The sequence below is a fragment of the Phycodurus eques genome, chromosome 2 (genome assembly GCF_024500275.1).
Source record: "Phycodurus eques isolate BA_2022a chromosome 2, UOR_Pequ_1.1, whole genome shotgun sequence".
Taxonomy (NCBI): Eukaryota; Metazoa; Chordata; class Actinopteri; order Syngnathiformes; family Syngnathidae; genus Phycodurus; species Phycodurus eques.
This window is the reverse complement of record NC_084526.1, coordinates 12665345-12678887: the sequence shown is the minus strand read 5'-3', so window position 1 is coordinate 12678887 and position 13543 is coordinate 12665345. Positions and strand designations below refer to the sequence as shown.

The window sequence follows — 13543 nt, the reverse complement described above, 5'->3', positions numbered from 1 at the left end:
CATCAGATACTCCTGGAAGCCATTCCCTCCTGAAATCTCATCATCCCCCCCCAATCTGTCTTTCATCTCTATCCTCCCTCAATCGTCCCATCATCTCATCCCTGCCTTCCTCGGCCGTGGGAATGGCTCAAGTGAGAGTCAGCTACATGTGGAAGGAGTGCTGCTCCACCCTGTCCACTTACACTGCACATCTACACGGATGGACTTGATGGCAGCCACCCCCACCCCGTTGTCGGCTTTGCAGTAGTAGCGACCCCCCTGCACCCTCTGGATGCCCTCGATGCGCAGGGTCTCGTTGTAGATGGATGTCTCCTGGAATTTATCTGAGGCGCTGCCGGCTGTCTTCGTCCATCGTATCTGAGGAGAAAATGTACGTTTAGGTATTGTCAGTCAAACCAACAATGACCATCAATAGAATACAGAAAGCTATAGATTTTAAACTTTCCTTCAAACTGTCATTTAATAACTACACAAATAATCTATTTAAGATATGACATATGTTTCAATAGCTAAAAGCTCTTCGATACTGTAATTCAATAAATGTTCTACCTTTTATCCTTTACAGACTGAACTAAAGACTATCCCTGCTGACTGGCAAGAACCATTTATATACACATTCAGAGTCTTCAATGAACCTAACATGCCTGTTTTTGGAATGTGTGAGGAAGCCAACATATCCAGATAAAACAATTACAGTCTACACATTCTGTAGAAATATCCCATATGATTCTTGAATCTGGAAATTTTCAAGTCAAATCAATGTATTTACTGTATATAGTGCCAATTCACAACAGAAGTGTTCTCAAGTCACTTTACAAATTGAACAGGTCAAGATTCGCACTCCTCAGCAACAGAGGGTACGATATTTTCACGACCATAAGGTGCAATTAAAAGTCTCAAATCTTCTCAAAAATGGACGGGGCGCCTTATAATGCGGCGCGCCTTATGTGTGCACCAAGTTCCAACATCTATAAATGTTGTTGTGTGATTAGCGCACTTTTTTTTTTTGTGACTTTTTTTTTTTTTTGTGACTTTTTTTTTTTTGTGACTTTTTTTGACCACTTGACTGACTGGGAGCATTTCCTGCCGACACGCTGCTTATACAGAGGAAAAGCGGACGTGGCTGAGGACAGCATGCGGACGTAAAGGGGGAAGGGTGCGCGAAGGAGGACGCTAAAGCCACGCCTCCAGTAGGTATATAGCGCCGGGGTGTGGTTTGGCTAAGGACCGCTCCGAAAATGGCACCTACGAAGAGACACGCTTACGAAGCACAGTTTAAACTGCAGGCTGTCAGTTACGTGGAGGAACATAGGAATCGAGCAGCCGTAAGAGAATTCAAGATCAACAAATCCATGGTTCGCAAGTGGAGGAAGCAGGAAAACGAGCTTTCCGCGGAAACAAGGCAAGGTGGGCCGAGTTGGAAGACCAACTCGAGCAATGGATTAATGAGCAAAGAACAGCCGGGAGAAGCGTCTCTACAGTCAGCATTCGACTGAGGGCAATAACGCTTGCAGAAGAAATGAAAATCGAACATTTTCAAGGAGGTCCGTCTTGGTGCTTTCGTTTTATGAAACGGCGCCATTTATCCGTCCGTGCAAGGACTACCGTGGTGCAGCAACCTCCCGCGAATTACAAGGAAAAGCTGGCGTGGGAGCGATGGATGACAGATGGCGAACACAGCTTTACTAAGACTGGGAGGCAACGCCGGGCGAGTTAGGACACCATATGTGAATGGATTGTGGATGCTTGGGCTAACGTGTCTGCTTGCACTGTTGTTCGAGCTTTCGTAAAAGCCGGCATCATTTCTGAGGAGCCGCACAGCAACGAGACTGACTCCGATGAGTACGAGAGGGAACCTGGCGTGTTTGATTGAGAACTTGCCCAGCTGTTCATTTGGGATACAGAAGATGAGGACTTTCATGGATTTTTGGATGAGTATTGATCAAAAAATAATTACATTGTTAAATACTTCAATAAAGTACAACTGAACTCAGTTTTGCTCCCGCTTCCTTTTTAAAAACATTGTTTTAGCGTGCATGCATGCTACCGTATGTTATAAGATAGCGTATGTTTTACTGCGCCCAATAATGCGGTTCGCCTTATGTATGTGTTAAATACAGAAATAGACTCCGTAACTGAGACTGCGCCTTTTAATACGATGCGCCCTATGGTCGTGAAAATACGGTACATACAAATAGAGAGCGAAAACAGGGATAGAGGGGTTGAGCTGCCAGGAGAGGACAAGAGAACAATGGGCATTGACAGGGAACTGATCCCATACTAAATGGATGAAAATCCATCCATCCATCCATTTTCTGAGCCGCTTATCCTCACTAGGGTCGCGGGCGCGCTGGAGCCTATCCCAGCTGTCATCGGGCAGGAGGCGGGGTACACCCTGAACTGGTTGCCAGCCAATCGCAGGGCACATACAAACAGACAACCATTCGCACTCACAGTCATGCCTACGGGCAATTTAGAGTCTCCAATTAATGCATGTTTTTGGGATGTGGGAGGAAACCGGAGTGCCCGGAGAAAACCCACGCAGGCACGGGGAGAACATGCAAACTCCACACAGTCGGGGCCAGGGATTGAACCCGGGTCCTCAGAACTGTGAGGCTGACGCTCTAACCAGTCGGCTACCGTGCCGCCTGGATGAAAATCATCTTTGAAAACTATTAGACTACTGATTATTTAAGTAGTAGCCGTGTCCTCTAAAAACCTGCTTAGAATTTCATAGCCAGGCCCTGTTTTGATGTTAAGCTGAATAATTTTTCCTTCACCCTTTTTTAACTATCCACTCAGCCAATTAGTAGAGCACATTAAGAAATGAAATAATTACTTATAAGGAGCATAAAGTAGATGCCCTTACCATTGTTGACAGATTAAACGTTTGGTAGATCTCAACCGTTTGGTAGACCCTGATTTATAAAGGAATTATTTACCAATTATAACAATGTTATGTTATGTATGTTATTGTAGACTCATATAAAGGTGTGCTTTGTCACCCTTGATAGATGTGAAGATAGAACTAGTCAACAGGTAATATTTCATTTCTTGTTCAATATTTCCCTGAGTTAAAAAAAGCAGCAATGAAATGTTAATAACAAACACAAAAACACAGGGAATCCAGTGTCCCAAACTTTGAGCTGTGTATTTCTTTTCACAAGTAACTATTCTTCCTGTTTTATCATTTTCATCCATCCATCCATTTTCTAAGCCGCTTCTCCTCACTAGGGTCGCGGGCGTGCTGGAGCCTATCCCAGCTGTCATCGGGCAGGAGGCGGCGTACACCCTGAACTGGTTGTTTTGTCATTTATTGATTTTAATTTTTTTTTTTACCATCAAGTGACATCTCATCCATTTAGTAGAGGCTCATATTTTTTTAACTATTGATTTTTGTTGAAATGGCCAAAAGAAATGTAAGACGGAAAAGTTTTTGCATTGGTTGTTATTAAACACCCTCAAAGTAAGTCTTGTATGAATGGCATTTCTTATATGAGCATAAAAACACATGAGCATGATTTAATGATTAAAAAAAAAAAAAAAGGATAATTATGAACTTGTCCTGAAGTCATTAGATCATCTGACTCACTGATCAAATTTCTTTGTTTTTCACTCGAGGAGATGAAATCAGCCTATGCCATCGAGTGGACACAGTCAGTGAGATTAAGCACTCCAGCACTTGTGGTGTCCAAGACGCTCAACTCGGACCATGAAGAGGGTTTCTGACAAACTGTATAAGGGTTTTCACGCCTAAATTACACCATCAGCAGACACAAAGCTTTCCCTTGCCTAATCCACTAAATAAACATACACTCAGATACGCGAGAGGCTATTAACTCATCGTGTTTGACTTTTATTCTTACTGTGTGTTTGTATGTGAGTGAACATCCCGTTAATCCCTATTAACCTTTCTATCAGTTATCAACCTCTATGAGGCTATCAGCCATTGAGGAGGTCAAAGAGGATAATGGGCAAAAGTCACTTCATGTACAGTCAGTGTGTGTGTGTGTGTGTTTGTGTGTGTTAACAAACTGGTTCTATGGATTAGTTTATTATCAGGGCCCGTGCAAACGCCACGTGTCTGTTTATTCAGCTCTGTTTGTGGGAGGGATTTAGATCAGGCACTCTGCCATTGATCAAACTGGTCAAGGTGTGCAATGAACCAAACTGTCTGTCCATGCTTTGGTGACTCCACTTGTGAATAACAGTGTCTGTGCAATTGTGTTTGTGTGTGTGTGCGCGCATGTGCGTGCGTGTGTGTGTGTGTGTGCATCTTTGTAAAAGGCTCGCTACACGTTTTTGCCAATTTTTGCAGACTGGTCTGCATCAAGCAGCTGTTTCCGCGGAGAATGCGCCAGGCGGTGTGACTATTTGGTGGCAGAAAGTCTAAACTTGCGCTTGCTCAGACCATGTCTAAAAAGTGGCGCAAGGTAAACCAATGGTCTAACGCAATTTTGGTGAATTTGATTGGAGCACAGGCAGAAAGATACTGAGATCCGCGCACATATTAAAGTTACCAGATTTTATCACCAGCACATTCTGTATTTAATAAGGGTAGCCTCTCACATTGTCTGTTGCCACACCGACAAGAGCAGTGAAAATGATCCACTCACACACGGGTTGCTGCGATTACATATTGCCCTTTTCCGCACAGAGATATCTCTGCTGAGACATTGCGCCACATTTAGAGAATGAAACGAGTCGCTTTGATTGGCACTGAATGAAGTTGGGCGTAAGCACATCCACAGTGGTGCAGCGGAGCTGCGCTGGTCTACTGAATTATCAACACTGGTCTAACCTGCCCCTGGCACACACTTGCCCCCCCCCATTCACGAAAATAGGACGGAAAGCACAGATGTCAAACTCAAGGCCCGAGGGCCAGATCTGGCCCGCCACATCATTTTATGTGGTCCGCCAAAGCAAATCATGTGTCACTTTCCATGATTCTTGCTAAAATCTGCATCAAAATTTCTAAATTGTCATATGCAATGAATGTTGAGTTACTGCAAAAACATGTTTTTTTGTTATCAAACCCCTTTTTACCATAACTTGAATAGATGAATGAACGACTGAATTATTAATGACTTCTGATTTCAAAAAGTTTTCCATGTAGATATAATAATATGATGGGCCCATCAAGCTTTCATATGGTTTCAGTCATAACGGTCCTCTGAGGGAAATCATAACTGCAATGTGGCACGTGACAAAAATGAGTTTGAAATCCCTGACATAAAGTGTTAAAAGAAGCATGATATGTTAATCGGTGTACCTTTTATGCAGTACCTCCTAACAAGTACAAAAGAATACAATGTAAAATGACCACTTAACCAAAGATTATAAAGCAGAGACAGTGTTGGACAGACATAACGTGACTTACGATTTCATGTCCTGAATTAAGCTTTATCAACAATACCAACAAAACTCAAAAAGTTAGCAAAATATCAAAAATCCTGCTAATAAAGTAACTTTCAGATGTATTTAAACTAAGCACCACCCTCACTTGGTTGTAGCTGGGTATACAGGGTTACTTGGGGGGGGGGAAATGCATGTTGCAATTCCAAGTAATTGCATGTTTAACCTTTAACTCTTCAAAATCCTTGAAGTCGTAATAATCACCTTTTAATAGGTTTGATATGCCACACTAAAAACAATTACCATCATCATCATACTTTGTGGGAAATAAAAATCTTTAGCAAAAAAAGATACAGAAAAATAATGGGTTTAAATGTGTTCACATTTGAACATGTAATTTCCCAAATTAATATTGTAGAGAAAATGCATCTTGCATTGGTGGCAGGAATGCTCTTTGGATGGCACAAGTATGTAGACCAAACCAAAGGCCACTCGGAGGCACTCTAAAAGCCTTTATTGTTTTGGCTTACTCATCTTAAACCTTAAAAAAACAATGTGTTTCAGTATAGAAGCCTTCATCAGGAGCTGTTAACTCCCGGATGAAAGCTGATAATAAAAGCTTTTAATTTTTCCAAAGAGAGTCCCTTGGACTCTCCTTTATTTTGCATCTTGAATTTGTTGGGGAAAAAAGGTTCAACTCGGCATTGGAAAAGGTGAATAAACCCTGTGTATGCAGGGATAGATCTAGGCAAAATTGTATTTATATTTTTAAAAAGTACATTCCTGGTAAGAATTTTGTCAGAGAGGCAGTGTGTGTTGACGATGAGCACAACATGTAGAGGAGGTCTTTGTGCAGGGCCTGTGTGTGTATGATTTTTGTGGGTGGTGAGTTAGTGTTCATGTGTAAGAAAAAGGAGGAATAAAATAAAGTGCTAGAATGTAGTATATACAGCACGGCTGTCAGCTGTGTGACGGGCAGCGAAAAAGGTGCTGCGAGTTCCTCCACCCAGAAGGTGGATGAAGTGGAAATGCAGTGCAGTGGTGAGGTGGTAATGTGAATAAAAGAGATCTTGAATGTGATGCAGATGACAGGCAGCCGAGAGAGGAGCTTTTGTCAGCCTGTGACACCGGCAGCTGAATGCCATCACCTGCATGCGGGCTCGCTCCTCAGACCTCAATCGCCCTTGCCTCTTCGAGCTTACTTCAACAGACGCGTGTGTGTGCGCAAGTCCCTTGTGGATGGATCCACGTGGATATCTTTCAGTGCCTTTTCCCGCCATCATCTATTCAACGTCTGGCGGCTTCTTTCTTCCTTTGTCTTCTTTTACAGCAAAGTCCAACTCTCACTCTCTATTAGATCTTACTTGAAATACACTTCATTTGAATGATGCACCTTCCAATAGACATCCACATTTACATTTGTTGAGAGACCCTTTTTTTCCAAAGTCGCTCTTAACTTTTCGGGTGTCATGTGCAGTTCCCCTGGGAAATGGCTTGACATGAAATGCACTCTCTCTGTATTCAGCTGTGAGTGCCATGCTGTCGCCACACACTTACACTTGTAGGGGAGTTTCAATATGAAAACGTATACCTTGTCAGAACATCACACTGTGGAGAAGTGAGGGACTACTTTGTGTATTAAACAGTATAAACAGCTGTCAAAATCCCATCATAGCACATTTGTCCCAGACACCATCCAAATACTTCGTCACACTGTTGTCACAGTTACAACAACAAAACCTTGCACATCTTGAATCTGATATGACAAATCAAAGTGGCTTTTTATTTTTTTTATTTTACAATTTACAATTGGCGGCCGACTGGTTAGCACATCTGCCTCACAGTCCTGAGGACCGGGGTTCAAATCCCAACCGCACATGTGTGGAGTTTGCATGTTCTCCCCGTGCCTGCGTGGGTATTCTCTGGGTACTCCGGTTTCCTCACACATCCCAAAAACATGCATAGTAGGTAAATTGAAAAAATTGTTTGTGAGTGTGAATGGTTGTTTGTTCATGTGTGCCCTGCGATTGGCTTGTGACCAGTTCAGCGATTGGCTTGTGACCAGTTCAGGCTGTACCCCGCCTCCCGCCCGAAGATAGCTAGGATAGGCTCCAGCACGCCTGCGACCCTAGTGAGGTACAGAAAATGGACAGCTGGATGAATTTAGAATTGTTCAAATGTGCACTTTAGCCACCCGTGTGACCTTTTTACTTCTGCAACTTCCAAGTACCATTGATCAGGCATCCTTCAAAAATGGAGCTCTTGTTCTGGCATCGTATAAATAATCCATCGTTGAACGATAAATAAAGATTGTGTCATGGTGTGTGTTTTGGCTTGGGTTGTGTTTAGTTTTGTTCCATGTTTTCCTGTGTTCCATGTTTGTCGTGTGCTCATTAGGTTGTTGTGTCCACCTGTTCTCGTCTACCTTGTGTCGACCAATCAGCTCTCTCCAGCCACTCGTGTCTTGTCCAGGTGTTCCTCGTTGTCTCGTCCATCTGTTTGCATTTAGTTCCCTGGTTTCTTTAATTTCTTGTCAGTTCATTGTCGTTGTCACATGTCTTTGCAGTATGTCATTGTCAGGTGTCTTTGTCTCCGTCTGTGCCATGTCATAGTCGCCAGTTGCCGCTCAGTTATTTCACCAGTCATGTCTTGTTTCTTGTTTTGGGTTGACTCAAGTGTTTCTTTGTTACTTTGTGTTTAGATTTTGGACTTTGTTAATTTAGTATTTAGACTTTTTCATGATCTTTGTTTTCCTTTGTTTTTGGAATTAAATATAATTTGTTATATACTCCTGCACTACTGCGTTGCTTCCCTACACTTGGGTCCTCCATGTTCTTGCACTTGCGTTCCTCGCCTTCGATCAAACCCCAAACGTGACAGATTGGTTGTAATTTGCGACTGTTTAGTCTACCAGTTTGTGTTGAAAACCATTCAATATCAATGGAATTCTCACTAATGTAAGAAATAATGATGGCAAAGTTTAACAACATTAGGAAGATGGAAATATGCAGTAAGCCAAGTCCAAATCCTACAAAGTCCATGTTTACATCATACATAGGTGCATCAGAAAAATTCCTGGACAGGTGTCCCAAATTACAAACTCCAAATTTTCCCCTTGAATGGGGGCCAGACAATCAACCAGCACATCTACAAAGAGATTCAGTGGCATTTGCTTCGTTTAGTGGGCAAAAAGAGGTGACACAGGTGAAGACAACTCATGACAACCAAGCCCTGATTATCTGACATTTCTTGACTGAGTATATGGCCCTGCGGGAGCAACCTCTCTACTCACCCAACCTGGCTCCATGTGATTTTTTTTTTGGTTCTTCTTTTCCAAGATCAAGGGGCTCATCAAGGAGATGCCTTTTTTATGGACAACATCATGATGGCTGTGTATGAAGATGTGGCAGAGAAGGGTTGCGAAAGTGTTTTAGACTCTGGAAGGGATTGCATCGAAGGGGAAAACCTGCTGGTTTTAGTTTGGATTGGACATATATCTTTTTAGATACTAGTCCTGAAATTTGTCAGACACAGCTCATTTAATTGTTATCCAATGAAAATCATGCATCTTCACATTCTTACTAATTTCTGTGTGTTTCCTTGTGTTTCATGTGAGTGTAAAATGAACACACACTGAAAAAAACAAGATATATGCTTTATATTGTACAGTGACATAACGCTACATTAATTGTGAAAATGTACTTTTCAACGCCAGGAATCACAAACAGAATCATTGAGTATGGAGGTGTAAAAGAGGCTTTACTTTTTAGCATCTCTCATTGTACTGCATATTTTCATTTGTGAGGACGGGGCTGTTTTATGGGAGGATGGCACCTTTACAGCCACAATCAAAGTGTTCTTATAAGAAATGCATTATAGATGTAGGCGTGTAAAATTCCAATTAGCGGTCACATCCTGTGTGGTTATTACTGGTAGTACATTGCATAATGTACATTTTAAAACCAACCGTAATGTTTCAAAATCTTCATAGAGTCATAGGGGGACCAACTCCATCTGCTCTACTACTGCATTTTTCCTTCCTCCAACACAGTCCTTACACTTGCTGGTCTCTATACCTTATAATATAAATCCATCTTCTCTACCACATGTCCTCATTAGGTTCACGGGTGAGCTGAAGCCTCTCCCAGCTGTGACTTTTGGCTGAGAGGCGGGCTACACACTGGACTGGTCACCAGTCAATTACAGGGCACATTCTGTTTAGACAACAATTCACCCTCACATTCAAACCTATTCATGTTTTAGAGTCTTAATACATGTTTTTTGATGGACAGAGGAAAACAGGGTACCTAAAGGAAATCCGCAGAACCTTAAAACTGTGAGGCAAATGTGCAAACTATGAGACGACTGTACAGGCTATATGTATATATCGTAATATATCATAAATAATACTGTATATAGTAGGTTTGCATATAATTTATTCTTGAATCGTCACCGCCGACCCCCGACACGCCGAGCCGTGTTGACAGCTTGCACTTTGGATAGCAGGCCAAAGATGTCTGACAGCACTTGGGCAAAAACTGCTGCATCATGTTGTTCTTATTTATATTGCAAATTAATAATTAATTAATAAATAATAATAATTAATAGATACTTCAGCAACTTGATTTGAAATGTCTCACACAAGTCAATCTCACAGTGCTGTAGAAACATCATATGTTGGATTACAGAAATTTGCAACATGTATGTTAATAGCCCAAAAGTTACCAAAAAAAAAAAGCACTAGTTTTCCACAACCTGAACTACATATAAAAAAGATCACTGTTCTTAAGCCGAGTTACACCTTCTGTTGCCACTTGGAATTGTTCCCGTTACGCATTACATAAACCTTGGTTCAGAGGCACCAGAGGGCTAAGGTGTGTCCACTATACTGACAGGCTGACCTAATGTCTACACATCCGCATCGCTTCTCATATTTAATTTTATTTGTTTCCATTAGCCTCTGCAACTTACGTTTTATCATCTTTCTTTGTCTGCCTCACGCTTGAATTCTTTGTGACATTCTGTCCCTACATGTAAAAATATCTGTCTCACCACACACAGAAACACACACAAACACACACACACACACATACACACACACAGCTTCTTGCCTGCTGATCTGTCTGCGAGCTGTTCACTTCTCTTGTCAGAGTGACACATCACAACAGGATCCAGCAGTTTTTGCCCAAGTGCTGTCAGACATCTTTGGCCTGCTATCCAAAGTGCAAGCTGTCAACACGACTAAACAACACATGAGAGGCCTGAGCAGTGAATTAGCATTGACTGGAGTGCAGAAAAATTAGGCAAATATGGGTTTGACATCACTTGCTATCTGTCTAAACGACTAGTAATTTCTCGCACAAAAAAAACTGATTTTCACTGCATGGTGGTGCTGTTGCAAAGCCCCAAAATTACAAAAATGCCCCTTTTTAAGTCCATCTGACTTGAAATTTCTCTCACAAATAAGGCCCTGCTTATTGTGTGCTACAAAAAAAATCATATATGGTGGTGCTGTCATTAATCGCCAAAGGTTATAATAAGGCGACGCTCCTCACCCCTTAAGTCCATCTGCCTTTGAATTTCCCACCACAATAGCATAGTTGGTGCTGTTATTAAGCCCCAAAGTTAAGCCCCAAATCTAGCTTGAAATTTCCCACACAAGCCTAACTTAATGTGCTCGACATAAAAAGTCTGTTGGACCAATGATATTTGCCCCATTCTTTTGTTGTCATTAAGACTCAAAATTGGAAAAGAAACCAACCTTTCACACCTCGAGTCCATCATCAGACCACTTGCTTTCTGATTTATTTGCTTGAAATTTCTCGCATATAGCTAGTTTAATGTGCTCTTAAAAAAAAAAAAAAAAAAACTGAAATGACCATGACCGGAAATGTTTGCCACATGACGGGGCTGTAATTACATCCATCCATTCATTTTCTGTCCCGCTTATCCTCACAGGAAGCCCCAAAATTACAAAATGACGATGCCACTCAGCCATCTCACTTGAACTTAAAGTCACAATTATTTGTTCTACAAAGAAAGTCAGTTGGACAAAATATGTCAGAAATTGCGAATAAACCCACAATATTAAACACAAATTCATTTCACTGTGGATGACCATTGCTGGACGTTTCCTTGCAAAGTATTATGCTATTCAAGGACATATTGACAAAGTCAACGGGGTCCATAGGCGTCCAAACCCTTGATCATCACTTAATCCGATTAGATACTGCATTTACATATCTGACAGCGTAATTAAAAATCGATAATCTACCATCTTTGCAAATAATTGCTATGCAGAACAAATAATGGATCAAGACCAGGATCAAGTAGCAAATCCACAGCTGACCACTGTTATTCCTTATCATAATGGGCATCAGAATTCCAGTTTATGTCTGTTAATTTATAATCTTCCATGTCCTGCACTGGTCTGTGGACTTGTCATGGTTATGTTCAGTTTAATGGACCATTAGAAGCATGAAATATATCGACTTAGAATTGAAACTGGTCCTTGTCTGTCTGGTCTCGCTTTCAAAGCACTAGCCCTCAGTATCACTGCGGTTGCATGGTGTGTTACAAAGGTCTGAATCCTTTATACTCCCCCTCACTAACCCATTAAAAGCTTTGCTATGCCTGTTGTCTACTTCTTTCTTTTATGCATTTGTTGATGTAACGCCAACGGAGTCAACGATACACTGCTTTATCCACCCAGCTGGCTCACTCACCGTGAATAGGCTTAAAATGGTAATCCTGTTATCAGGGAATACTACTTGGCACGGGTGCACAACCACACACAGACACAAAAACACATACACACAGAGCTTTAGACATGCACAGACACTGACTGTATGAAAGCTCAGAGGCTGCATAATCTACTCTGGGTAAAGTATGACAGCTGTAAATGAACAGAGTCAGTGGTAAAATCTACTGTAATAAATTGCATTGAACGAATGAAGTGCAGATTTAGTGAGTACACAGGTGGGTTGTTGTTAATGAAGATGAGTTAGGTGTGATGTTCACAAGTAGCAGCCATTTTGCCGCCAGTATGTATTTTTTCATTTCCTGGATTCACCATTGTTATTACAGTGCATTTTTTCTGAAGTGACTGTCTTAAGACTGCTGATTTGCAAAAATGGCCCAACGGTTAAGGGCTGGAGCACCACCTGCTGCACAACTGTCAAAGCTTGATCCACAACCAACAACTAACTTAGGTAACTCACAATGATGTCACAATGATGTCAGCATCTGAATGTTCTATACCGCTAGACAAACAATAATTCACACTCACACTTATGGACAGTTTAGTCTACAGTTAAGCTACCATACATTTTCTGGCATGTGAAAGGAAGCTGGAGTACCCAGAGAAAACCCACGCAGGCACGGCGAAAACATGCAAACTCCAGACAGGAAGACCCGAGCTGAGATTCGAACCCAGAACCAAATAAAAGTGAGGCACGTATAAACCACTATTCCACTGTGCTGCCCAGATGTTAGCGTACAGCTTAAGTTAATTTTGGCACCTGTTCTAATAAGAAATGTGTGGTCATCGACAACCATAAGGTATGCACTTCCAATTACCTATGACCCCATGTATGAAATGGTCAAATATTGTCCCAACTTCATCGAAATTAAAGAAAAAAATATATAAGGCTCTATTTTCCTGACAAGTGCAAATCCGGCTTCCATCCTCTTCAATCAAAGCGGGTTATTGTGTACTCTTTAAAAGACAGTCTCACATGGTGATGTCATATATGCAGAAGAGGAGTCAGAGACCCGTATGTGACTGGAGCATTGAACGTTTGCGGTATTCCCTTATTAAATACAGAATAAGCAGGTGAAAAATCACTGCCAACTTAAATATGTCCGCGGACCTCACTGATCAAGATCTCCTCCGACGATCGTTCCTTCCCCACCTGAAACCCACGGCGGCGTGCCAGCCAGTATGTGTTGATTTTAAAAATATAATAATGATGATGATAATAAGAATAATAATGCATTCAATACATTTATTTCTAAAGTGATTAAGAGGTTGATGGTGTAGTGGTGCAATCGCCTGACTTTGGTGCGGGCAGCTTGGGATCAGTTCCCACTTAGTGACGGTGTGAATGTGAGTGCGAATGGTTGTCCGTGTCTATATGTGCCCTGCGACTGACTGGCGACCAGTTCAAGGTGTAGTTCGCCTTTCGCT

General features: G+C 41.7%; 1 protein-coding gene and 1 long non-coding RNA gene across 4 annotated transcripts in view; one reads left to right on the top strand and one right to left on the bottom strand.

The window, feature by feature from the left end:
* LOC133397165 (uncharacterized) overlaps positions 1 to 1002 on the top strand; it is a 57845-nt gene extending 56843 nt beyond the window's left edge. For both annotated transcript variants that reach the window (XR_009767549.1, XR_009767548.1), the window contains exons 4-5: positions 133 to 370; positions 566 to 1002. This is a non-coding gene — a long non-coding RNA (uncharacterized LOC133397165). The remainder of the gene's footprint in view (positions 1 to 132; positions 371 to 565) is intronic.
* The window catches only part of LOC133397153 (MAM domain-containing glycosylphosphatidylinositol anchor protein 1), a 264188-nt gene that overhangs the window by 156151 nt on the left and 94494 nt on the right, over positions 1 to 13543 (bottom strand). For both annotated transcript variants that reach the window (XM_061667731.1, XM_061667740.1), the window contains exon 4: positions 183 to 357. In XM_061667731.1, coding sequence (XP_061523715.1) covers positions 183 to 357 — 175 coding nt within the window. The remainder of the gene's footprint in view (positions 1 to 182; positions 358 to 13543) is intronic.